This window comes from Myotis myotis, unplaced genomic scaffold (genome assembly GCF_014108235.1).
Source record: "Myotis myotis isolate mMyoMyo1 unplaced genomic scaffold, mMyoMyo1.p scaffold_m19_p_1, whole genome shotgun sequence".
Taxonomy (NCBI): domain Eukaryota; kingdom Metazoa; phylum Chordata; class Mammalia; order Chiroptera; family Vespertilionidae; genus Myotis; species Myotis myotis.
In genome coordinates, this window is record NW_023416313.1 from 201,977,466 (window position 1) to 202,001,099 (window position 23,634).

The 23,634-nt window shown below is 54.0% G+C and overlaps 1 protein-coding gene across 8 annotated transcripts in view; it reads left to right on the forward strand.

The window, feature by feature from the left end:
- The window catches only part of RGS6 (regulator of G protein signaling 6), a 487,886-nt gene extending 464,695 nt beyond the window's left edge, over nt 1–23,191 (forward strand). For 3 of the 8 annotated variants that reach the window (XM_036311823.1, XM_036311830.1, XM_036311840.1), the window contains exons 18-19: nt 9,460–9,526; nt 18,092–23,190. In XM_036311823.1, coding sequence (XP_036167716.1) covers nt 9,460–9,526; nt 18,092–18,342 — 318 coding nt within the window. In that variant the 3' untranslated portion in view covers nt 18,343–23,190. Of the gene's footprint in view, nt 1–9,459; nt 9,527–18,091 lie in introns of those variants that run through there. The other 5 variants (XM_036311859.1, XM_036311875.1, XM_036311849.1 and 2 more) reach the window with 4 other exon arrangements.
- Nucleotides 23,192–23,634: the final 443 nt, after the last annotated feature.

Here is a 23,634-nt window from a genome sequence, read left to right on the forward strand (position 1 = left end):
CTCGGGGATCAAGAATATGAGACCAGCTGCTATTGAGGACTAATTGGTAGCAAGAAATGTTGATCTTGGTGGTTGGTTAGCTCCGTCAACTAGCTTCTTATCAAGACTGAATCTGAATCCAAATTTCTCCCATGCAAATGTCCTTCCTTTTCTTGGAAAAGGAAGGACATTTGGAGAAAGCACATTGTTCTTTCCAAGTCTCAGGTGTATCGTGAACAGAGGGATTACCTGTCGAAGGTGACAGATGCTCTCTTTGACATGAGATCCTGGAGGGTTGTCTAATGCAGTTCATGGGTGCTGCGAGGGCCATGCTCCTTGTGTGCAGGAGGGGCCTTGCAACTCCCAAAAGAGGCAGTTCTGTGTGAGCTTCTCCTTCCAATAGGAGTTTCCTGCTGAGTCACCCAGACCTTGAATACACAAAGCAAATGTCTGGGGACAGGCTGGGCCAAGCATTGTATGGTTTTGGCGACTGGAACCACCAAGCCTGTGCAAAGCCCTGCTTACTTGACAGGGAGGGCCCAGGTTCAGAACCGAACATAAGTGAAAGTCATGGCACGGCTCAGCCAGCCCACACTGCAGCTTTGTCAGAGACAGAAACAGGACTCCCTCTCATGGGCCCGGCCCCACAGATGCACAGCTGGCCACGCAAAGCCCAGGCTGGATTCCAGCTCCCATGGACCCTCAGCTGCCCTTGTGCAGTGAGTGACTCACACCATGGCGGTCCTGGTCCGAGGAGCCCCAATCTCAGGAAGACCCATAACGCATGGCAGCTTCTCAGAGGCGGCCCCAGACATGGCCTCCCGTCCAATGAATGGAGCCTGTCTCTCCCTGGCCCTGGCCGCGGGGAGCTTCCTTTCACAGTGACTATAAAATATGAGAGCCATGGTAGGAAACATCTGCCCACCACTGTGGTCACCTTGGCATCACCAGCCACCTCCTTTCGGGTTATTTGGTGGGAAGCCCCAGGCATTACCGACAGGGTGGAAGGAGGGGGGGGGGAAGGTTCTCAAACTAAAGACCACTTCCTGCCACTCAGTGCCAACCAGCCTGCCATTCCCTGCCGCCTTCCTGATTTTGCGGTTGACAGATGTGAGGGTGACCAGAGCCGCAGGGCTCACCCTCCCCGTTCTCTCTTAGGCATACTCATTACTTTGGGGTCTACCACAGAGTGGGGACAGCCTCCCAGGAGCTGACTCTGACATAGAGGACCCGGGGGATGCATGGGAGGAGGCAAGAGGATCAAAGGGCCCTTAGCCAAGACTCAACAGTAGTTATTAGATTGTCTCTTTGGGGGATGGTGGCCACAGTCATCAGCCTGGGGAGGAGAAGCTAGAGAAAGTCCCTGCTCCTTGCGTGCAGTTCCTCAGAGTGATGGCACTTCAATTAGGAGACGTGGCAGCTCCAAGTGGCGCTGGCATTAGCCTCCCTGACACCTTGGCCTGGGAACTCAGTCGAATCCTCAGCTGCCCTCTTGAGAGCCTCATCAGCTGCCACCTTGGGCTCCAAAGATGGGGCATGGGGGCACACAGGAGACCACAGAGGAGAGTGGAGATGAGGACCAGGACCAGGTCACCCCTTCCTAAGAGAACATCTCAGTTGGGCTTCGTCAAGGTGCTCCTTGGACTTGAAACAGCAAGGGCGGGGGGGCTGGGGAGCCTTGGCATGTGCCCAGTGGCATCTCTGCAACAGGCATTTCTGTCCTGCCTGCCAAGGAATGCAGCAGGAAAGTCAGATGGAGATCAGGAAGCTCTGGGAGCCAACTGCCACCCACCCTCCCCTCCCCCTCTCCACCTGCCCTTTCCTCCCTCCCCAGCTAAAGCCAAGGAAAAGCTAATGAGAACTAAAAAGCCGGCAGCTCATCCCCTCCCCCAGCCCTCCCAGTAGCTCTGCAGGAAGAAACCCCTGCTCTAGGCCCAGGTGCTGAGCCAGAAATGGATGACCGAGGCCCCTGGCAGGGGAGGCAGAGGGCAGATGCCTGGGGTGTTCAGCCAACCTGGCATCAGCAGCTCCCTCCCCCTCAGCCAGTCAGGGGGACAGCATGCACTCGGGTGGAATGAGTTTGCAAATCTAGACCCAGCAGAGCCTCCAGAGGGCTTCGACCGCAGTTTTCCAGCCTTCAGCAAGGGACGACTGGCTAAAATTCTTTACACGGGGTTGGTTTTGATTGCAAACAGTCCTTGGGCCCCTTGGGAACCACTGAGTCACAGACTCAATGGCCAGCATCTCCCATATCAGAGACCCGAGATCCAGCGGTAGTGAAACCCCACCTGCCTTCCGATGGAGGTGGCCTTCCATAGCAGTATTTGGGAGGGATGGCATGAAAATCTTCCACTTTGGGACAGCGAGGACTTCTCCTGGGACTCTGTGAAATTGCTCAGCAGCCCCCACACAGAATGGTTCCTGTTCCCAGCCTTAACCTACGAGCTGTGTGGCCTCAGGCAAATCACTAGCCCTCTCTGAGCATGGTCTTCTCTGTACAATGACTTGAACTAGATCATCTGTATGGACTTCTCCAGCTGGTAGTATCTTCAGGTCCGTGCTTCTCTCCATCCTGAGATTTCTGGGCTGTGCTAATCATTCTCTGAATGAGAGAGGAGCTGCCTTCCTGCCCTGGAAGTGGCTGCAGCCTTTGAGGCCTGGAAATAAGCCATGGAGAGAATTGAGTTGGGTATTTAAAATTTTTTGACAGGATTGGAGGATAAAGCACCAGAGTGCCGCAGGCTGCCTAAGCCACAGGCTCGCTCCCCGCATTGCCCAGGGCTCCCTCTCACACTGTGACCCCAGGAGGGCAACTGCCAGTTCTGCAGTCCCCTCCCTCCTGGGATGGACAACCAGCCTGGTGTGTCAGGTATGGGGGGCAAGGTCAGCTGGGCAGAGGAGCGGGCTCCTCTGTGGGTGCTGCCACCTCACAGTGCATTGTGGGGCATAGAAAGGAGTGAAAAGTGAGCATTTGAGGTCCTCAGCATCACTCTGCTGCTCACCTGCCACCACCTTTCCCGTTCCCTGGAGACCTCTGGGCCAGCTGCTCACTCACTGTCCTCTCTTAGAACTGAGGGCCGAGAGCCCATGTAACCCGGCTCACAGTCATGGTAGGTTAGGTTTCCCTGGTCCCTACCCACCCTCTCCATCTTGGCTCCAAGTAAAGTTGAAAAAGTATATTTAATATTATAATTTTGACCCGACCAGTATGGCTCAATGGTTGAGCGTCGACCAACCAGGAGGTCAGGGCACATGCCCAGGTTGTAGGCTTGATCCCCAGTGTGGGCCATGCAGGAGGCAGCCAATCAGTGATTCTCTCTCATCGTTGATGTTTCTCTCTCCCTTCCTCTCCGAAATCAATATAATTGATTTATTAAATATATATAATTTTGTAGCTGAAAAATGAAAATGTCTATTTTCTATAAACAAACTATTAAATGTAAGACAACTGAATCAGCTTGGCTGGTGGATACAGAGAAGACAAACAATGAAGTGATTCAATGTGGTGGGGGATGGAGTCCTCTTCTGAAACTCTGGGGAGGAAAGGGTCAGAGATTGTCATTTGTGAGTAACTTGGCCCTGGTCCCTGCCACTTTTTTGGAACAAGGACTGACGTCCCTCCTTCCCCCCACCCCCCACCCCCCCGCCAACTGTTTCAGTTGATGCTTCAACATGTCAATCAAAAGTAGCAAAAACGCCCTCCCTGTGGAGTGCCACTTAGAGAAAAAACACAGCGTGACAGCCCCCACACATGGGGACACAGGAAGAGCAAGGTTCTTCTGGCCCCTCCCTGCCTCTCCCCTCCTGCCTCCCCTGACCCCGAGTGCGAGCAGTCAAGTGCAAACCCAAGTCCTCCGAGGCAGAAAGGCACAGCTGTGTGTTTACAGCCACTGATTCGGATCCAATCGCATCCCCTGCCCGTCTCCACAAGGCAGGCTGGGGCACACTGTGTGTACGTGCCAGGCGGGAATCTATTTCGGGAGGTGACCTGCAGCCCTTTGCCACAACAGAGCCTTCTTCCCATCCCCCACTCAGGAAAGGCATCCTTCTAGAAGGAGCTTTCAGCCTGTCCCTTGTCACTCATCCAGTCAGACTTCTGGCAGCTCCGGGCTCCCATCTGTCCAGTGAGAAGACAGAGAGTGAAGGTGACTGCAGGGCCCTCAGCAGCATGGAAAGCAGGACGTGAAGACACTCGGGGACAGCAGTAGCACCACCCAGAGGGCAGGAGAGCGAAACTGCCAGGCGTTAGGCAGCGGAACAGCAGGAACCAAGGGAGGGGACGAAGTTGCCACAGTCAAGGTCAGGGAGAAGAACCTGTGCCTGTGCCCGACTGGAGAGTGAGAGGTCAGAGAGCTCCAGGACTAAGGACTTGAAGGCTGAGAAATGAGACCTCCACCGCACCCCGCCCCCACCCCCGCACCCCCGAAATGAGCTCCTGGGGAAAACCACTCGGCAGCGTCCCCCTTTTTAAGCAGCAAATGAGTATCTTGGGTTGTAATGCAGTTTGGGGAGCGTGGCATTCTGGAAGGAGGGTGGACACAAATCTGTACACAGGAACAATCTGTAAAACGTTGCTATGAAGCAGAATGGCAAGTGGGACAATGAGTTTTCAGTCTAGTGATGTTCCCCCAAGGCCAATGAGAGAAAGGCCCTTGGGTGTTTATTCGGCGGTTCCAGGGTGGATGCGGGGTGGACAGGGTTGGGACTGTATTGCAGTGGCAGGGGTCAAATGGCAGCGGTTCTTCCATGGCCCCGAGTCACGGTCAAATCACTTTGGCCTGAGCAATGGTACCACAGCCCCAAGCAGGGATGGGCTGGCCGGTGTGATATCTGGAAGGAACTCCCCACACCCTCCTATCAGCCCGGCTTACATAGAAGGATGACTAACATAACTACGTCCTCTCCTCCAGAAACTATTTGTGACCTGCTATTTGTCCACCAAGGTTGAAAATGTCCATTTCTGTCCCTCTCCCCCTCACCTCTACTCCCCCTGTGTTTGCCCATAATTAGGTAAAACAATATATCCACAGTGTCTCAATGGCTGGTAAGAGGGCTAATCCATCTATCTATAATAATAAAAGCATAATATGCTAATTAGACCAGACATCCTTCCGGATGACCTGGACGAAGCCAGGGCTGTGAGGGCTGAGGCAAGCCTCCACTACTGTGAGGGCCGAGCCCATGCACGAATTTCGTGCATCAGGCCTCTAGTGTATATACATAAAAGCCTAATATGCAAATTATCCCCACGGCCTCCCTTTGTTCTGTGCCGCCCCCTGGTGGTCAGTGCATGCCAATCCTATTCAAAGACTCAAACCTAGAAGGTTTTGCTCATTTGGCAGATAATAAAATTATATTTAAAAAACATCCCCTCAGGTGGGATAATGGGTCAGAAACAACTAGATAAAATTTAACCAGATAACATTTATGATAAAAAAGTATTCACAACTATAGGATGGCATTTGAATTTTTCACTGAAATTCAAGTAAAAAAGAAATTCTGGGGTTGTAGTTGACTGCATGCTTAATGTAAGCAAAAGCAGGATGCAACCACTTTTTTAAAAAAACAACGTTTGGCTGCAATGACAAATGGGGTGTGGTCAGAAGACAGAAGCGATTCCCTGCCCTCTGTGCTGCTCTAGACTGTGTAGAGTCTGGGTTCTAAGCCCGCACATTTTATCAAGAACTTTAACAGTCTAGAAAAGTTCAGAAGGAATAGCTGGGGCTTCTGGAAGCCATGTCAGCTGAGACTGAAGTAGAAAAGATGTTTTGCCCCTAAAGAGACTCGATAACCACCGTAAGACATACCTATTTGTCTTCCAGAGTGAGTGGACATTTCTGGATTGTTCCAGACAAAGCTAGAACCAACGGGGAAAGGGTATGGGGAGGGCCACTCTACTGAAACATAGTCTAACAGTAGCAACTTCCCAGCAGGGGAACACGTCACCTCAAGGAACAGTGAGCTCCCTGGAAACACTCAAGCTGAGTGGCCAAGGGTACTGTAGAGCAGGCTCCACGTTGTATTCCAGCCTCTCTTCCATCTGGAATCCTCTGATGCTTTGCCTGTTCAGTGGGTCCTACTGCATTTTATTCTGTGGCTTATGAATAAGCGGTGGAAGAGAAGAATGGACCCTATGGAAGGAGTTTGCTGAGAGTGGAGGAGAGGGATCCAGGAGTCGGATTAGCCTCTGCCTTGAGGGTGAAAAAGCCAGATGAGCGAGGGAAACGCTCAGGGAGTGGAACTGCTGCCCTCTACATGCCACCCTTGCTTTCTGGAGGTTTCTGTTTGTAGGGTTGTTTGTTTTTCAGGGCAATTGCTGCTGTTGCAGCTGAGCCCTGGACAACCTGGCTCGCCCCTGGACGCCCCAGAGAGGTCACTGAGCAGAGGGCACGGGCGTCCGCTGGCGCAGGGAGGCTGGCAGCTGAGGGCAGTCAGGCAGAGCACAGCTGGGTGGGCAGGCACGGAGGGCACCCTGGCTCCGCCTTGGAGAAAGCTTGGCCTGCCATTATTCCCACTCAGAAAAGGTATCTTGTTGAGAGCAGAAAGGATGATAAGGCCAGTTGCAGATTTCAGGTGGGCAAGTTGCCACCGAAAGCATCTCTGCCTGGCCAGGAGCTAAATGTGCCCGAGGCCCCAGACCTAGCGGAAGCTGCCTCCCGGGCCCTCCCGCTGGCCCTGCCTGGAGGGTCCTCCTCAGCCCAGCGCAGGGGAAGGGGAGGGCTCGCCAGCCGTCCTGTCCTGAGGACCAGCCCGATTCAAAGACTCCACTGTCCCCCGGGCTTCGCCAGGGCTGCTTTCAGCTCATCATGGGATTGAATCATTATGGTGATTATAGCTTATGGCTCTTTCCTCTCCTCATCTTTTGCTTTCAAATTCTTTGAGGCCTCTCATTAAACATGGCGATCCGGGTAAAGTAGTGAAGTTTTAATAGGGACATTTTTTAAAGCTAAAGCAAACTCAGTTGATTCTCTCAAACGCTGCTTTAAAACTTGAACAGGCTTGACTGGTGCCTCGACAGGAGAGGCAGGGGAGAGAGAAATGGGGGGTCGGGGGACACCCATACTTTTCCACAGGGTCGGAGACCCTCCTTCTCATCTGCACCAAGGGCACGGTGCAGCTGAACCCCATCGAGCGAGGCTGGAGGGCTGGCCTTTCCGCCTCGCAGCTGAAATTGGGGAATGGAGATGGAGCAGCCAGTGAAAGCCTCAGCCCACCCTTGTCACCTGCAGCAAACCTGCAGAAGCCCAGTGGGGACATCCTGACCAGTCATTTCACCTGGAGGACATAGGCCGTGCCATGCCGGGCCTAATTCTAAAGATGGAGAGGAGTCTGTCGTTAGTGTCTGCGAGCCATCACTGTCCAGCGGTCATGCTGCATGAGGTTTCCTTGGTAATGACACGGCTGCAGAGCCCACCCTGTGCGAGCCCTCAATCCGAGCTTTCCTGCTGTGTCTAGAGCTACAGGGCGTTCCGAGAAGGGTCGCCCGGGGGTGGAGGTGGGGTGGTGGCCACCAGAGCCCCCAAACGACCCTTCAGCTACTTCGCTCAGGTTGAGTGACGGTCCCCTTCCTCTCCCTCCTACCAGGACACATGGCCGATGCACAGCGAGGTGCATCTCGCCCTGGCAGGAGTGTGTTTAGAGAGGCTCCCATTGGCCCCTTGCAGCTGCCTGTCCTGAGCTGTCCAGTCTGTCCTGAACCTGTCAGTAGCCAGCCATGTGGGATGACTGAGCACCACCAACCAGCCGGGGTTAATGTTGTCCAAACTGGCAGCAACATTCTCCCCAGCGGCATTCTCAGCCCGACTGCAGATGACCTACTGGCTTTGCCGACGGGACACAGCATCCCTTTTGCGCCCACCGGAAGGTAGAGAAGTGGGCTAGCTAGAGACGGCAGCCCCGGTTGCACCCTATCCCTCCACCTGATACAGGAGTCAGATCCCAGCGAGTCGCTCAGCTGCCCAGTGGGTGTAAGGAAGCATACTGCACCGAGTGGCTGTGGGCATTACGTGGGGCGTGGCTTTCATTTCTTGGAGGCTCGTCGTGTTATATACTGTGGACGTTGGCATCATGCTGGGCTTGGCCTGAGAGGACTTCGGTTCTACTCCGGCCCTGCCACTCAGCTGGGTGATGGAGGCTACTCGGTTTCCTCCTCTGTAAAGGAAGAGACGAGGAAATGATTAGGTGGGGGAAATCTGAGGTGCTTAGCACAGTGTTTGTAGTGTGGGTGCTCAGGCATAGTTCCTTCTATTATCATTTTCATTGCTATGATCATCTGCAGCCCATGCTTAGCTCTTATGACCTTATTTCCTTTCCAACGATATTCCGCCAGGTAGGTGTCATGTTTACTTTGTAGTTAAAGATGGGGAGTGGGTATCCCATCTATGACAACGCGTGCCAAGCACATTTGTTTATTACAGTGACCAGCTCCATGAACCGCTCAGTACATACGAGCTATTTTTGTGGGCTGATTTGTAACGTTGAGCCAGACAGCCGCTTTCTCTGCTTTCCCCGGGAATGGAGGGACTGTGGTGCCCGGCAGGCCGGCCTCAGCCCTGTGGCCGGTTTCCTGGGTCCCCTAAGTACCTCCTGGGAGCTGTGTGGAGCCACTGGGGACATCGCATACATTGGCAGGATCTGGCATGGCCGCCCTACTGAGGTGCAAGACCCCAAGACGCCTCCCGCTTCTAGACACAGGTCAGGAACAGGTCTCCCCATGACAGGAGCATGAAATCCACCCTCCAGATGTAGCGCTGGGCACACAAGAGCCTCCTTCCCAGAGACCATCCCCTCCCAGCTCGCTGCCTGCCTGGGGCCGCCCTGAGCCCGGCAGCCTCTCCAAGCCCCCGTGCTCCATCTGCCAGGTGGACAAAGGCTCCTATTTCTTACCCGCATCCTACAAGGTGGGGCTGTGGGAGGCATCAGGAGCAGGCGACGGGATGCTTTGGAATCCCAGTAAACCAGACCTGGGGTGCGCTCTCCCTGCTTGTAGGATTGACAGAAACAGAAGCTGAGAGGCCATTTCTATGACACAAATGGCCCCTTCCTGGGGGGGGGGGGGGGGGGGGAACGCAGGTGCCTGAAGGGAAATGCTGTAAGTCCGCAGTGTTTGTCGAAGATTGGCATCGTCGAACCTGATATTAAGCTCGACGGCCAATCCCAAGGTGGCTTGTGCACCTTGCATGAGATGCTTATGTACGTGACTGCGGTGCCAACGTGCACATAGACGTGTGACAGCTGCCTCCATGGTGCCTGTGCTGCCTGCCTCAGAGACGCCTCCATGCTCAGTGTCTGGTGCGTGTGTCACATATGCTGCAGACCTGCATGTCGCCTGTGCATGACCGCCCGCCGCTGAGCGCCTGCCCGCATGCCCGCCGCCGTTGTGTGCCGTCTGGCCCGGGGCTCCCCTAAAGCCGCAGGTCTTCATGGTTGCAGCTGGATAAGTTCTTCTTCACTTCCCTTCCTAAACACACAATTGCCCAGTGCTGCTGGCGCAGAGTCAGAATGGCCGCTGCATTTCACCCCCGAGGTGGCTTCCTTCCAGCAGTGGGTGAGTGACCCCGGCGTCCGCACTCTCTAACCTCCTCTGGGCCCCTTCTGCACAGAAGGTGCTGGGGGTTCCGAAGAGATGACTCTGTCCCGGCCACCACTCCTGCTGTCACACCCTCGCTCCGTGGCCAGTCCGCGGCACCCGTTCCTGGGTGTACGACTTTTCCTGCCCATTTTTTTATGCACCCGTAGTATTTTCAACTAGCCACTGAGGGGTCCCGAAAGGACATTTAGTCCCTTGTCCCAGAGGCAATGCCCAAATAATGTCTTTAGGTATTGATCCTTTAACTCGCTTCTCCTGGACCCCATGCAGGACAAGACAGAGATGCCCACCCCCTTTCAGATGCTTTTAAACCCACAGCAGCATTCGTAGGCTTCACTGCCCATATGCAGCTTCCACAATGGACACAGCTCCTATACCCTCCCTGACCCATGGCCAAGTCCAGCAGGAAACGCAATCACGTTCTATAGAGCTGGTTCTAATTGGAGGAAGGCAGCTCGGCCTGCCCCTCCACAGGGGAGAAGCCTGGACAGCTACCCATCCCCTGTCCCCCCAGGCACCAAAAGTGCCACAGCGACACGTGCAAAGGGTCTGTAGGGAAGGAGGAGGTTCCCTGTGACTAGGAATTCCATCAGCCAAGGCTCTATCCAGAGATCTCTTGAAAAATGCTGCTTGGCCTGCCCCCTGCTGCACCTTTTCAGTTAGACATCCATGTCTGACAGATGCTGCCAAACTGCATTCCTGGTGGCAGGGAGGAAAGAGAGAGGAGCCGGCCCTCTTTGCATATGTGTCCAGATGGACATGGACAACCATGGAAAGATGATGCTTCGGGGAGAGGGGGGTGCGGGGCGGCCAGCATGTTGACTGCCTGTGCCTCCAGTGCTCGCCTGGCAGCCGGCCTAACCAAGGAGCCAACCAACGGACAGGATGTGGGTGGATGTGTTTGCGGGAGATGAGAGGTGCCCCAAGGAGGGTGGGTTTAGAGTCCTCCTGGTCCTTGGGAGAATCACACACTGCCAAGCAAGTGATTCCTCCTGCCGCCTCCTCCACTGAACTCCAGCCGCACTCCCCCCTGTAGCCACAGTCAGGGATCACTTGAACTTCCTAGTTGGAAAAAAGGAGCATCAAGTTGTCGCCAATAGCAACAGTGTCCCTGTTTCTTTGCGCGTTTTGACCTTTGCCTAATTTGGAGTGAACCAGAGCTAAGATGCCAAGTACATTTGCGGAGGAGGAGAGGACGAGGCAGGCATGGCACAGGCTAGCGGAAGGCATGCGACTGTGGGCGCCTGTGAGGGGACTGCCCGCCTACGCTCCACTCCTAAGCCCAAGGACTTCCTGCAAGCTGGGCACCTGCCTGCTCAGTCAGAACCAGAGGAAGGAGATAGAGATCCGGTAGCAACAAGGGGGCATTTCTCCTGCACTGCGAGAAACAGCAACAGGAAAGTGGGAATGCACAACAGGAAAGGAGGCCCGGGCGTCTGTGCCTGGGCACTGTGCCACCAGTGTAGGGCACAGCTGCTGAGGCTTGGCACTCCTGACATACCCACCCGGTTCCAGATCTGTCCCTGCACTTCTGGAGTCCCTGAGGAAGGTCTCCCACCACCCACCAAAACTGACAGGCAGAGGCTGGCCTGTGCAAAAAGCCCTGTAAGGGACGAGTGTGATGGGAGGCATGAGCCAGAGATTCCAGGAACAACACCCGGGGAGGGCTTCTCCAGCCTGCCTGGGACACCCTGATTTCTTAAATTACTTTTACATTTTACTTTGCTGAAGAGTTCAAGCTTTTTTTTTTTTAAATTATCACATGAGGATATGTTTTCATTGACTTTTAAGGCAAGAGGAAGAGAGAGAGCAAGAGAGAGGGGGAGAGAGAGAGAGAGAAACATCGATGTGAGAGAGAAACATCAATCAGTTGCCTCCTATAAGCATCCCAACCGAGGATCAAACCACAACCTGAGTATGTGCCCTTACTGGACATAGAACCCGTTACCTCTTGGGGTATAGGATGATGCTCCAACCAACTGAGCTACCCAGCCAGAGCACCCCAATTTAGGCACTGGGTTCTCATTGGAGTGCGGCAGCTCTGGCTGCCCCTCCTTAGAAAGGTAAACACCACACCTGCTTCTCTCCTCCCTGGAACACTTGCTGCAGAGATCCCAGAGGCACTGGCCCCAATAACACGGGGCCACAAAGTACAAAGTGGTGGCTCCCCTGGCCGTGCAGCAGCCACCGCTGGTGTAGTGTGGGTGGACATGGAGGAGTCCTTGCTCCCTGAGCATTCCCATCTGCTCTTTTTCTGAGAGTGATGGTAAATACGAAGTAGAAGGCGTGTGGGTTGTGAAGGCCGACCCACTCAGCCCTGCCTCTGACTAGGAAAGTGGCTCAAGCTCTAGTTGAACCTGTGGCCCCATCTGTCCAGTGGGGGATAATGTAATACCTAAGAGGCCAGGCTGGTGTGGACATTAGCACAGGTGTCCGAATGTCTAGAGTGCTTGACACATAATAGCTGCTCAACATTCAACCAGTGGTGACTGTTAGTAGCTGTCCTCGCAGCTAACCTGCATCCCCGGGAATGAGACTGTCCCCCCGTCACCACCAAGGTGTGGGCGAGCTGAAGAGGAGGCACTTGAGAAGGGAGGATTCATGGGGTATCACTGCCACCCCATTGAGCAGGAATAAGAAATTCAAAGAGAGCGTCCCTGGGAGACCAGGGGACAGGCTGGTCCTTTCAAATTTAGTTCCGATAGGAGGGCTGGCAACTCACCTTTTCTAAATTAAACATTTTCAAAGGATTAAAAAGCACTGACCATTGACAAGGCAGGCTGGAATCGGGTGTCTGAACCTGCTATGGTCCCAGTGACATTTTGTGAGAATTGCTTTCAGAAGACGTGATTGCTGGCAGGTTCCACAGAATGGGAAAACCTGCTTGTTTATGTGGCCAGATCTGGTTGTTTACAAACACTATCCTATACGCAAGATAGTGGGTTGCTGTGAAAGAATCTGTTATTTTATTTTTAATCATAGTCCTTATTTTTTTAAGCAGGTTTAAATGTACACGAATGTATATTAATTCTTCAGCCAGTGAATTTTTTTAAATTAATTAAATTTTCACCTACTCTTGATTTTTTTTTATTTGGTGGTTGTTTTATGTTTGTGGTATCTTACTTTTTAAAAGTCAAGTAAAGAGAATATTTTAAAACTAAATAAAATCCCCTGTAGCTCCTGAGAGAGATCAGAAAGCTTGGTGAGGGTCCGGGAGGAACACGGGTCCAGGAGTGGACGTGGCCGCCGGGGCTCCTGCCCCCACGGCTGTGGAGTGGGGAGGCCAGACGCAGCCTCGCCTCCGCCCAGGCCGCTCGCCCTGCTTGGGTTGCTCGGCCCGCTCTGCTGTGGGTCAGCAGGGTGCAATCTTTGGCTTGTCCCATAACTTAGTTTTCCCATTTCATCTGCCCACCTTGCCTCACAGAGTTCAATAGGGGGTGGTGAGCGATCAAGAGGTGAAAAGTTTTTTTGAAACTCTTCTATCTTAAGTATGGGCTTCTCTCCCAGCCCCTGCCAGGGTCGCTCAGGCCTCTGAACTACCCCAGGCAATTGCACTCTTTCCCCGATTTTAAACATCATCGAGAAAAGAGATGCCACCGAATCCTTTATAGTCCCTTTCGAAATCATTTCGCTTTGCTCAGTGGAGAAGGGGTACCAGGGGCACCAACCTCCAGGAAAGTCACCCGTGAAGTTAGGCAGGTCCTTGGCTTCTCCCCCTCCTGTCAACCCCAAGCCAGGCTTCACCTTTCCACCGGGCTCTTAGGCTCCTGGCTGTTCCTGTCAGCCAGTCCCCCAGCACGGTGACTCCACACACTCACCATGTATAAGCCTGAGCCTCCCCACCTCCTAGTGACCTTCAGTCTCCTTGGAGGACAGCTCCTCTCTGGGGCCTCCTGCTTCCTGTCTGCCGAGGTCACTTGGTGAGCCCTGTTCAGCAAAACACCATTTTTCATCAGCAAAGATGAAAAGGCCTGTGCGTCCCAACAAGGTGACCAGTTTGAATCCATGGAGACTAGAAATAGTGTCCGTTCCCTGAACAGGAGCACCTGGGTTTCTCCTATCCTGGGGGGTGGGGGGAAGCATTGACTATAGCTAAAAGGCCACAGAGACAGCAACCGAAAAAGTAAGGAGTGGGGAATCTCAAAGCCAAATGTGTAACTGGGATGTTTTTCTAATTTTTTTTTAAATTATAACTACATATAGAAAATGAACACATCTGTACCTATACCCCATCTCCCTAGAAACTTCGCTCAGGCCCCACTCCCGTCAATTTTGTCCCTCCCCCAGAGGCACCCGCGGGTAATTTCTATCTCCATAACAGAGTGGATTTAGACCTGGTGGACTTAGATCGGTAACTTTGGTCTGAGGTCATCTGGGCAAATCAGCAAGAGAATCTCATCAGCAGCTCCGCCGTCTTTACCCCCTTTAGCGTTGAGAAGGGTCCTGCCTGAGCCCCTCGCGCTTGGCTCTGCTGCCCCCAATATGCCCTCTGACCCCAGGGCTACTCTCTGAGCCGCAGCCCTTTGCCCAGCCAAAGAGTTTAGCCTCAGTCTCCCAGGTAAGTGGCGGCAGGTCTTGGTAACCAGGATCGTGCATGTTGGTTGGTTACATCCGCAGGTGCAATGCACAGAGCCACAGCATGTCCATCAGCATGTCGATTTTCCTTAAAGCACTGCCCAAAAGGGAGCCATTCCTTTTGTGCCTTTCCTTTAAGAAACAGGGTTCCATGAGCACCTTCTTGCAGGCTTCTAGTCGTCAAGATGGCCACAGAGCCAGGTGGGAATGGAACCTGTGGGTGTTTGTGAGCCTGTGGGCCATGAAACTGAAGGATCCCAAATTCCATTGGATTAAACTTTAACGAAGGTCGCGAAGGTGAAAAGCGCTTTGTCTGTATGCAAAGCTTTGATGTCTCTGGAATGTACCTTCTGCGGCTCAGTCCTCAATCACTGTATGTTTTTCCACTTGGACAAAGGCTGCTGCTAATAGCATTTCCCACCACCTTCAGCTGCTTCGCTCGGCTGCCAAGGCCTAAGGCCTCCGTCTGAGCTGGCTGCCGTTTCCTGGCACCATCATCCGTTCCCAACTGACCGGCTCTGAGGAACATCACACATTCAGACCCTGAAACTATGCTCGGTGGCCGGCAGAGGCAGAATTGCTGCTCCCCTCCTAAGTGCTTCCTCCAGAAACACCCAAACTGGAGGAGAAAGAGGAGCCCTAGAAGGCATGGGCGGGCGTTCCCCTCTCTCTCTGGGCAGAGAAGCCAGCCCCTAGCCGCATCCGGCTTGATTCAGCTCATCTCTGAACACAGGTAGCCTCTGCATCAGATTTCACTTTGATCCCCGGGAACTACAGGGATCTCAGCTCTTCAGAAGGGAGGCAGCTGCTGAGCCAGAGTGATTGCAGGATTTCTTCCCCGAAGCCCAAGGCCAGGCATCCAGCCCTGCCTGTGTCCTGCATGAGTAACCACCTTCCAGCCTCACCCGGGAGGTCACTGCGTGGAAGACAGATGGCGGCTGGGCTGAGCTGCATTCCCCCTCCCTCCCCGCCCCCCAGCAGCCAACCCAATCCTCATGACCTCCTTTAGCAGCAACTGGCATTTGGCAAATGCCTACGCGCAGGAGTGGGGAGAGGGAGAGAGAAATGCCAGAGAGCACCGCTAGGATTGTGTGTTCTCTCCGCTGGTCAGCTGCACCCCCGGCCCCTGAAGTCAGGAGAAATAGAAGCAGCTGAGGGGAAGGGGAGGGGCGGGATTGATGGGCTGGCCTCAGGTCCTTGGAGTCACAGCACCAGGATGGAGGCAGGAAGAGATTAATTCGAGCCTCCAAGCCGAGCCCAGCCCACTCCACAGAACTGAGAGAGATGGAGGACGGGGGGCCTCAGGGTCAAATTCAGCTAAAACAAATACAGCCACACAGTCCTCCAGAAATAGAGTCTCCAACCTCCTCAACCCACAGCCCCCGCTCCAGCCAAAATGACCTCATAATGAGGAAGCAGCTGTAGTGAGGGTTTGGATGCCTAGTAACTCACCTTCTTTGTCTCTGGGCTTTTAACATACCACTGGACACAGACTATGATGTGGAAGCTTCAGTGATTTTTTTTTTCCTCACGTCTGCCGGCTAAATCAGAGGCCCGAATGCTGTGTATGACAAAACTGGAACATATGTATGTGGGGACATATTGTGTCATTCGTGGCCCTTGTGGAGAAGGGATGGAAGCAGCAGGGGAGCCAGTATTTGGTGGGTGGTTACCGCAGTGATAAGGAAGAAAGCAAAACTCCTTGGTGCCTTTCATATGAGCAGGGATGGACATGGGTCAATGGGGTGGAGGAGGTTTGTTAGAACTCTCAGACCACAGAGTCCCCAGACTCATCAGCCCCACATTTCCCCAGAGAGGAACACACACACACACACACACACACACACACACACACACACACACACACACACCATGCTTTCTGCCTTCAGGCCTGCTTTGAGAAGCACAATCCCAGGTGAACCCACTGAATGACAAATGCCTGGGGCTCTGTCTAAGAAAGGGCAGTGAAGGAGAGTGTGGCTCAGTGTGGCTTAGCGTCCAGGGCTGGGGGCCTTGACGGCCTGCCTCTGCTTTCCGCCAGCTCGCGCTGAACCTGACCCACTCTACACAGAGGAGTAGCCGCCTGCTTTTAGTGGTTTGCGAAGACTGGCATTGTAACCCTCTAGGATTTAAAAAAATCTGATTTAAAAATCCTTAGCCTGGTATAAATGTATCCTGCTGCAGGCTAAGTTCAGTGTATCTGAAGATTCAGATGAGGTTGCTGATGGGGAGATGGCGTGCATGTGTGTGTGTGCATTTTAAGATGAGCAAAAATGAAAAGTTTGTCTTTCTAGTGAAAATGAGGAGTCAAAGACCTTGCCGGTTTGGCTTAGTGGATAGAGCATAACTGAGGGCCCCGGGTTGGATTCCCAGTCAGGACATGTGCCTGGGTTGCAGGCTCGATCCCCTAGTAGGGGGCGTGCAGGAGGCAGCTGATCAATGATTCTCATCATTGATGTTTCTGTCTCGCTCTTCCTCTTCCTTCCTCTCTGAAATCAATAAAAATATATATATATATATTTTAAAGAAAATGAGGAGTGAAAGAAAGTGATGCTGGTGAGAGTAAGGAGGAGGAGAGCAGGAGGAAGAGCACACTTTCGGATAATCCCTGAGAGCAGTTCCAATTCCAGACCAGCACCCATCCATGCCCTCAAAGTCACGCTGCCGTGTCCCTCTGTGGAGCGCTGAGCCAGATGACACATGGTCCTGCATCCAGCAGTCACAACCCATGCTGTTCGATGGTTAGATACACCCATTATCCATCAATCTGTCAATCGGAAGGTTTATTGAGTACCCCACCAGGCTTCACGGGCCTGATCAATTTTTTTAATTACATCCAGCTTACACGCAGCCAAGCCCAGCAAACAAGCTGAGCCCTCGTACCCCACTTGGCAATGAACATGAGGAACTGCTGGCCCTTGCAAACTCGGCCGCCGTGCTGACGAGCCGTCGTGTGCCGCCCTTCGCGGATGGCAATGGTGTTGCTGACCCTGTCGATAACAGGATGGGTGCTGAGTGTTTTCTCAGACGTGGTGATCAATCGGCCTGGGTCCAGCCACACTCCTCTAGGCCCCTGTCCAATGCTGTGGATTTCTGAAGCGGGGAGCGGGAACTGGGCACAGTCACCTCCTCCCAGGCACGTGAGCAATTAATTGGCTTCTCTCAGGCCCTCGGTGCCTCACGCACCCCTCCTCACAGTCCAGTTCATTGTCTTACTTTCCAGGAAGAGCTGCTACATAGGTTGTAGGGGAAGGAAGGGCACGAAGCATTCCTGATGTGAGGCCCTGGGTCCTGCAGAGAGGGAGCCAAGAACATAGGAGGTGGCAGGAGCGCGCTGCCCGAGGCCCGCGGTGGCCTATGGTCACCTGTTCTCCAAACCGCGACTGAATACCCCTCTCACCGTCCGGAACTGGGTCATCAAGAGGACCCAAAGCCTGTGTGCCTCTCCTGCATTTCAAACAGGCTTCCTAGGTCCTCTGCATTCTCAAGACTACTAGTTCATTCATTCGTTTCCAATCACCCGGATGCTTAGCCACCACCTATTTGGGTCAGCCCCACCCCCCCTGATCCTGCTACTCCCCAAGCCATCTTGTCCTTCCTCGCTTAAATAAAATCAAGTTCAGGGCCAGCCCACAGGCATTAAGAGACGCTCGGCCTCAGAGCTGAAATGCCTGGTTTGGGGTAAGTAGAATTCCCGCACCTCAAAAAGAGTGCCAGCGGCACACCCTGCCTCCCTGCCCGGCCCGGACTCCTGGTTGCTCCGAATGTCTGCGGTGCAGGCCCCCAAACCCAGAGATCAAAGGGGGTCAGTTCGCTAAGTCCTTTGGCCACCATGGCTCATGCAACCATTAATTCACCTGTCTGGCTCTCTGTCTCTGTCCCTCTGTGTGTGTGTGTGTGTGTGTGTGTGTGCACCTGTGTGTGCCTCTCTGTCGCCTGTCTCTGCAGGGAAAGTCGCTGGCGGGCAAGCGCCTCACCGGCCTGATGCAGTCCTCCTGACAGTTCCCAGCGCGGGGCCTGGGCCCGAGGACCACGGGGGCAGGAGGCGGCGCTCCACATCCACGGACAGAGTGTCCTTGCGGGGAGATTTGGTCACTGTGACAGAGAGTGAGGGCAACGAAGGGCGACCGCGGGGAGACTCGGTGGGTGAACGGGAGGACCTGAAAGACAGTCCACAGAGTCTGGGGTTGGCCCGGTAGAGGCCCCTGTTTACAACCCTCCGTTCTTGTACAGTTGTGCGCAACACCCCGCTCTCTAAGAGGCCCTGTCCCTAACTCGGTCAGGGGAGAGCTTCTTGTGGGGTGCTGTGACTATCACTCGAGATATATTCTTCTACCGTCACTCCTCCCTCTTCCTGGGGAATCATGCCGTCCAGCCAAGACCAGAAGACCCAGCTGGCCCTGCGCACACCCTGTGTTACGCCCCATCCCCACCATCTCTCTGGTGCACCCACCACAGTTGTAGCCACTGTGTCCCCATCGCCTCCCGCCTCCCCCATCTTTGTGGCCACCCACCCTCATGCGACACGTCCCAAACACATCGTCAGCACGGAGCAACCCCCAGAGGCCACCCTCTGAAGAGGCGTCCACAGGCACGCTGGCCGCCCTCGGGTCCTGCCGGCCATCCCGCGGGTCCAGTGCCAGAAGCACCAGCGCAGGGAAAGAGCGTGTGGCTTAGCAGATTCTGACCATCTCTTTAAACGTGTGGTTTCATAATTTATTGTCTTTGCCCCTCTTCCTTGGTTTGTTCCCTCGTGTTTGACTCAAAATAAACATGGCCATGAACTCAGGGGCCCTTGGGATCCTCCCCTGCAGCAGCCCCAGGTGGAAGCTGGGAGGGTTCCCAGCAGGGGCCTTGCTGGGTCACAGGGCTGGCAGCTTCCTGGTGGGCGTGGCCAGGCTCCTGGTGGGCTGGTCTCCGTGGTGTGTGAAGCTGGAGGGGACTTGGCTGCAGAGGGACTAGGCCAGGGCCAGTAGTCCTCTGACGGCCACAGAGACACCCACTAAACAATGCCAGGCATCAAGGGGAAAAGCAGACTGAAAGCAACACCTGTGAAAACCTGCAAAAGATCCATTGGTTTTCCTTCGTGTGTGCGTCAAAATGCCCATCTGCCCACTTGGCTGTGAGGTAATGTATGTAGAGCACTGAGTCGGGTGCCTGACACATGGTAGGTGCTTAGCAAACGGTAGCTATTGCTCTCATCATTGTCATTATCATGTGACTCCCATGGGCCTAGGAACGGCGCAGTATTAAGCAATGTGTTTTTTAAGTCGGACACTCACTCCCCCACCTGCTGTGACCATCCTCCTTTGATCTATTTTTGGCCATACGTGAGAAATCTCCCTTGGGAGTTATAAACAGCAAACAGAAGCAAAAAAGCGGTCATGGGTATTTATTTACTCCTGTAGGCAAATTCACCAGCTGGTGGCCACAGGCACATGAGCTTGCTTGCAGACCCTGCCTCCTGGGGGCTCCCATAACCATCTTTCTGACCCCCACCCCTACCCCCCTAGCCATGTCAAATGTCTGTTTCTACCAAGCCCTGTCCCCGGGTACCAGCCTTCCATCCATCACAGTGGGGCTGCCGTGGGCATTAGGAGTCTTGGTTAGGGTCATACCCTTGTGGGTTCTTGACCACCATGCCTCAGTTTCCCCCACTGGCAGTAGTTGCTCTCTCTTTGAGGTACAAACTAGATGGCATGTGCTGAGTCCTCAGAATGTCCCCAAAGGTGGCGTTAGAGACCCAGACTCCATGAGACCTCAGCGCAGAGCTTGGCACTTGGCAATAAGAGAAAACGACTAAAACGAAGCCCTGCCCCAGGCTATGGGGTCTTTTGAGCCCTCCTTTCCCTCCTTTTTTATCTTGCTCTTCACATAGAACCAAATTGCAGTTTAAGTTCCTCTGTCCAACATCACCCAAAGGAAGTGCCTCCCTGCCAAGGGTCCCCGGGCTGGGCTGACATCAAAGCACAGGGTATGTGGACAAAGAAGTTCCAGAATAGCAGGTGCCTCTGTGCCCTCCCTTATCCATGGCAAGGGCCTGGTCCTCCTGCTCTTCCCCAGGGCTGCGGACAGGGCAGGGCTGGCTTCCCTGGCCCCTGGGCGGCTGTTTCTGAGTGATGCTGGCCTGAGACTTGGCCCACCCTGGAGGCTCCCAAAGGGCCCACCTAAAGCCAAGTGGACCCCAGCCTTGAAATGGAGCAGGCTGGAAGCTTTCTAACAGCTCCGGGGACATCCAGAGGAGAGGGCCAGCCAGCAGGCTCAATAGAGTTAAGGGCACTTCAGATGGATTCACACCCAGAGCAATACCCCTTCATCCCACCTCCCAGCCATGCATACCCATCTCTATGAGCAGCACCACATGCTTTTAGTAGATCATGTCTAATAATAAAGGGTGGGACGGGTTGCTCTGACCAAGTTGGCCAGTCCAAGGTCAGTCTACTCTGCAGACCTTAGGAGGGAAGTACACTTGGGAAATCAGGTCTTGGCCAATTTCTCATTGGTTTGGTCTACACAGCCAAAAATTCAGACCAGATTAGACTTTTGAAAGCAGTTCTGCAACAAAGCATATTCCCCTGCCTCCAACAGCTTCCTTAGCTCCCTGACTAGGCACAGTCTCTGGGCCGGGACCCTGCCCACTGAGGGCTCACCAGCTCATCATGGTGACAGCCCCACAGCCAAAGCATCAGGACAGCCTTAGAAGCGAACACCCACCCATCAGGACAGACACACGGACACCAGGCATTGGGAAATGCCTATATGGGAAGAGTAACTATAGGTTGGCACATGTAAATGCCTGGCAGCAGTCAGAGGACCTGCCCTGCCCAGCAGGAACTCTCTGGGGAAGGGGCAGGGACAGGGCTCCTTTCCTTCTAGAAAGTGATGCTTTGATCTGCTGGGAAGGTATTGCTGTGCCCCAGGAACACAGTGGGGCCCAGCCCACCAGTGCAGTCTGCTGGCCGAGCTCCAGGCCCACCTCTGCTAAGGTCAGGTACAGGCCAGCACCCAGGAGAGAACTCCCGCCACTCTGAGTTGCTTCTTGGACAGTGAGCGCCTGGGGACATGCTCTGGGAGCTTTTCCCTGGCAGGATTGCTGGTGTGTTCAAACTACCTCACCAACGGGACACTGAACCAGGCGCTGCCACCCATCGGGCCCTTGGCTGCTTGTGGAGGTTGATGTGTTCCCTAAAATGCACCCCTCCCATTGGGCTCCAAATGCATGGACTTCGAAAGCCACCACTAGGAAGCCTTTCCAGAAGCTGGAAAGGGTTGAGGGCTGTTGGTGTTCAGGTCCATACGATGTATTGGGGGAGGTGTTCCAGCAAGGTCCAGGAGCTGGGAAGCCCAGAGTGCAGGAAATAACATGCCACCAGCTTCCAAGAGGTTGGCCAAGTTGAGTATGTAGTAATGACCACGTATGGCCCAGTTCAATAGTGGCCAAATGAATCCCTGATAACTCACCACGGGACCCTCTGAAGAGAGGCCTGTGCTCATGTAACCATGGCAACAGCAGACGCCAGCAGCCTACTTATTAGTACCACCCGATGATAGGCATTCCCTGGGCACAACCCAAGGGCCATAAAGTAGCAAAGTAGCAAATGTAGCAATAAGAGGCCCAGGGCCATAAAGGGACAGGGTCCAAATGACCCAGCCTCGGCCCTCTTCCCAACCCGACGAGGGCTCCGAGGCAGGGGCTGCCAGCTGTCTGGGAGAGAGGCCCTGCTCCGTGCCCAGGGCTCCTGGTCCGTCTCCTCTGCCCACGCACCGCATGATCACGGACACGTCGGAATGGCCTTCTCGTAGTGCATGTGGTTCTTATTAGTTTATTTTTCTTGAATTTGGGGATTGGACCCCAGAACCAAACATGCTGGTACAATCTAAAAATAAATGACTTGAACCCACTATAGTCCAGCGAACTCTGTGTGGCTCCTTGGTTTGGGGGTTCATTGTGCAGAATGTACCTGAAAATCTACCATCGCTCCCCAATCCCCACTCCCCACTCCTCACCCTGCCCCATTAAACACCTGCCGGCATCCACACATGATGCACACAGCCTGTAAGTGAGGGGACTCGCTCCCTGCAGGATGCTGGGGCGGGACTCATCCTGGGAGGCTGGGAAGGTTGTAGCACCAGAAGGCGGAGGCCCCTGACTCTACCAGGGTCTCCTTGGCTGGGAGGTCTCTATGACCCATTCTCTGTCCTCAGCCACAAAACCCAGCGGCCAGAGAGCAGCAGCTGTGGCCAGACACGGCTCTGCCACTATTAGGTAAAGTCCCAAGATCAAAGTCTGCTGCCTACAGACGGTGCTCCTTACTTAGAGTCTTGGTTTCTTGAGTGACAAACAGTCTCATCTCCCTCTAACGCCAAAGCAGTGCGACTTCGAGAGCCTGGAAACCAGGCTGGCAAGGGGAGGAAGAGAACACAGTAAACACACACACACACACACGCGCGCGCGCGCGCACACACACACACACAGTACTACAACCCTATGAACAATGAGGCTGGCACCTAACAGCTCGCTTCAGTGGCAGAAATTTTGCTCCTGAAAGTAGAAATGATCTCAGAGGTATGGGAATGGATCTTTGGTCACGTTTACATGGAAACCAATTTGTCTCCCACTCTCTGAGCCAACTCCCGGAGCAGGACTTCCTGCCCCACAAGGTCAAGACCAAGGTCACACCTGTGACAGCACCTGAAATGTCAGGTCTTTAGCATATCCCACTGTCAGGTCCTGGCCCATCACAAAAGATCCATCTTCCCTGTCTTCCCTGACCATGGCTACCACCTCCAGGGAACCCGGAACTCCTCCTCCCCAGCCAAGCCATCTGGCTTCTTTCCAGAATCTTGTTTAGCAAGTTGTCACTGTGCACACGCACGACCCTCTGCTTCAGGAGGTTGGGATTTGAGGCTGTCAGCTATAACACTAAGAGCTGTGCCCACACGAGATAGTCTGAGACCCACCCTGACTGCTTCCTCTCTGCCCACACACTTTTGGGGACTTCTAGTATAAACAGCGTGAGTCTGGCCCTGGCCAGTGTGGCTCAGTTGGTTGAGCACCATCCCATGCACCGAAAGGTCTCAGGTTTTATTCCCCGTCAGGGCATATACCCAGGTTGCAGGTCCTATCCCCAGTTGGGGTGCATACAGGAGGCAACCAATCAACGTTTCTCTCTCTCTCTCTCTCTCTCTCTCTCTCTCTCTCTCTCCCTCTCCCTCTCCCTCTCCCTCTCCCTTCCTCGCTAAAATCAATAAAAACGTATTTTTTTAAAGAGCATGGGTCTGTCATTTCCCTTGGTGCCAGCTTCCAATTGCTCATGGGTCCCAGTTTCCAAGGGACCATCAGGGCCTCTGACCCTAGGCTTTTCCTGGGATGTGGTAGCCTCCAAACTCTGTGGCTTAGAGAAGCATCCAAGATGCCTTCTCCTACTGGACCACAGAGCTCTGCTGACATGCTTTCCCTCGACCTCCCTTCCTGAGCAGAAACACCCACA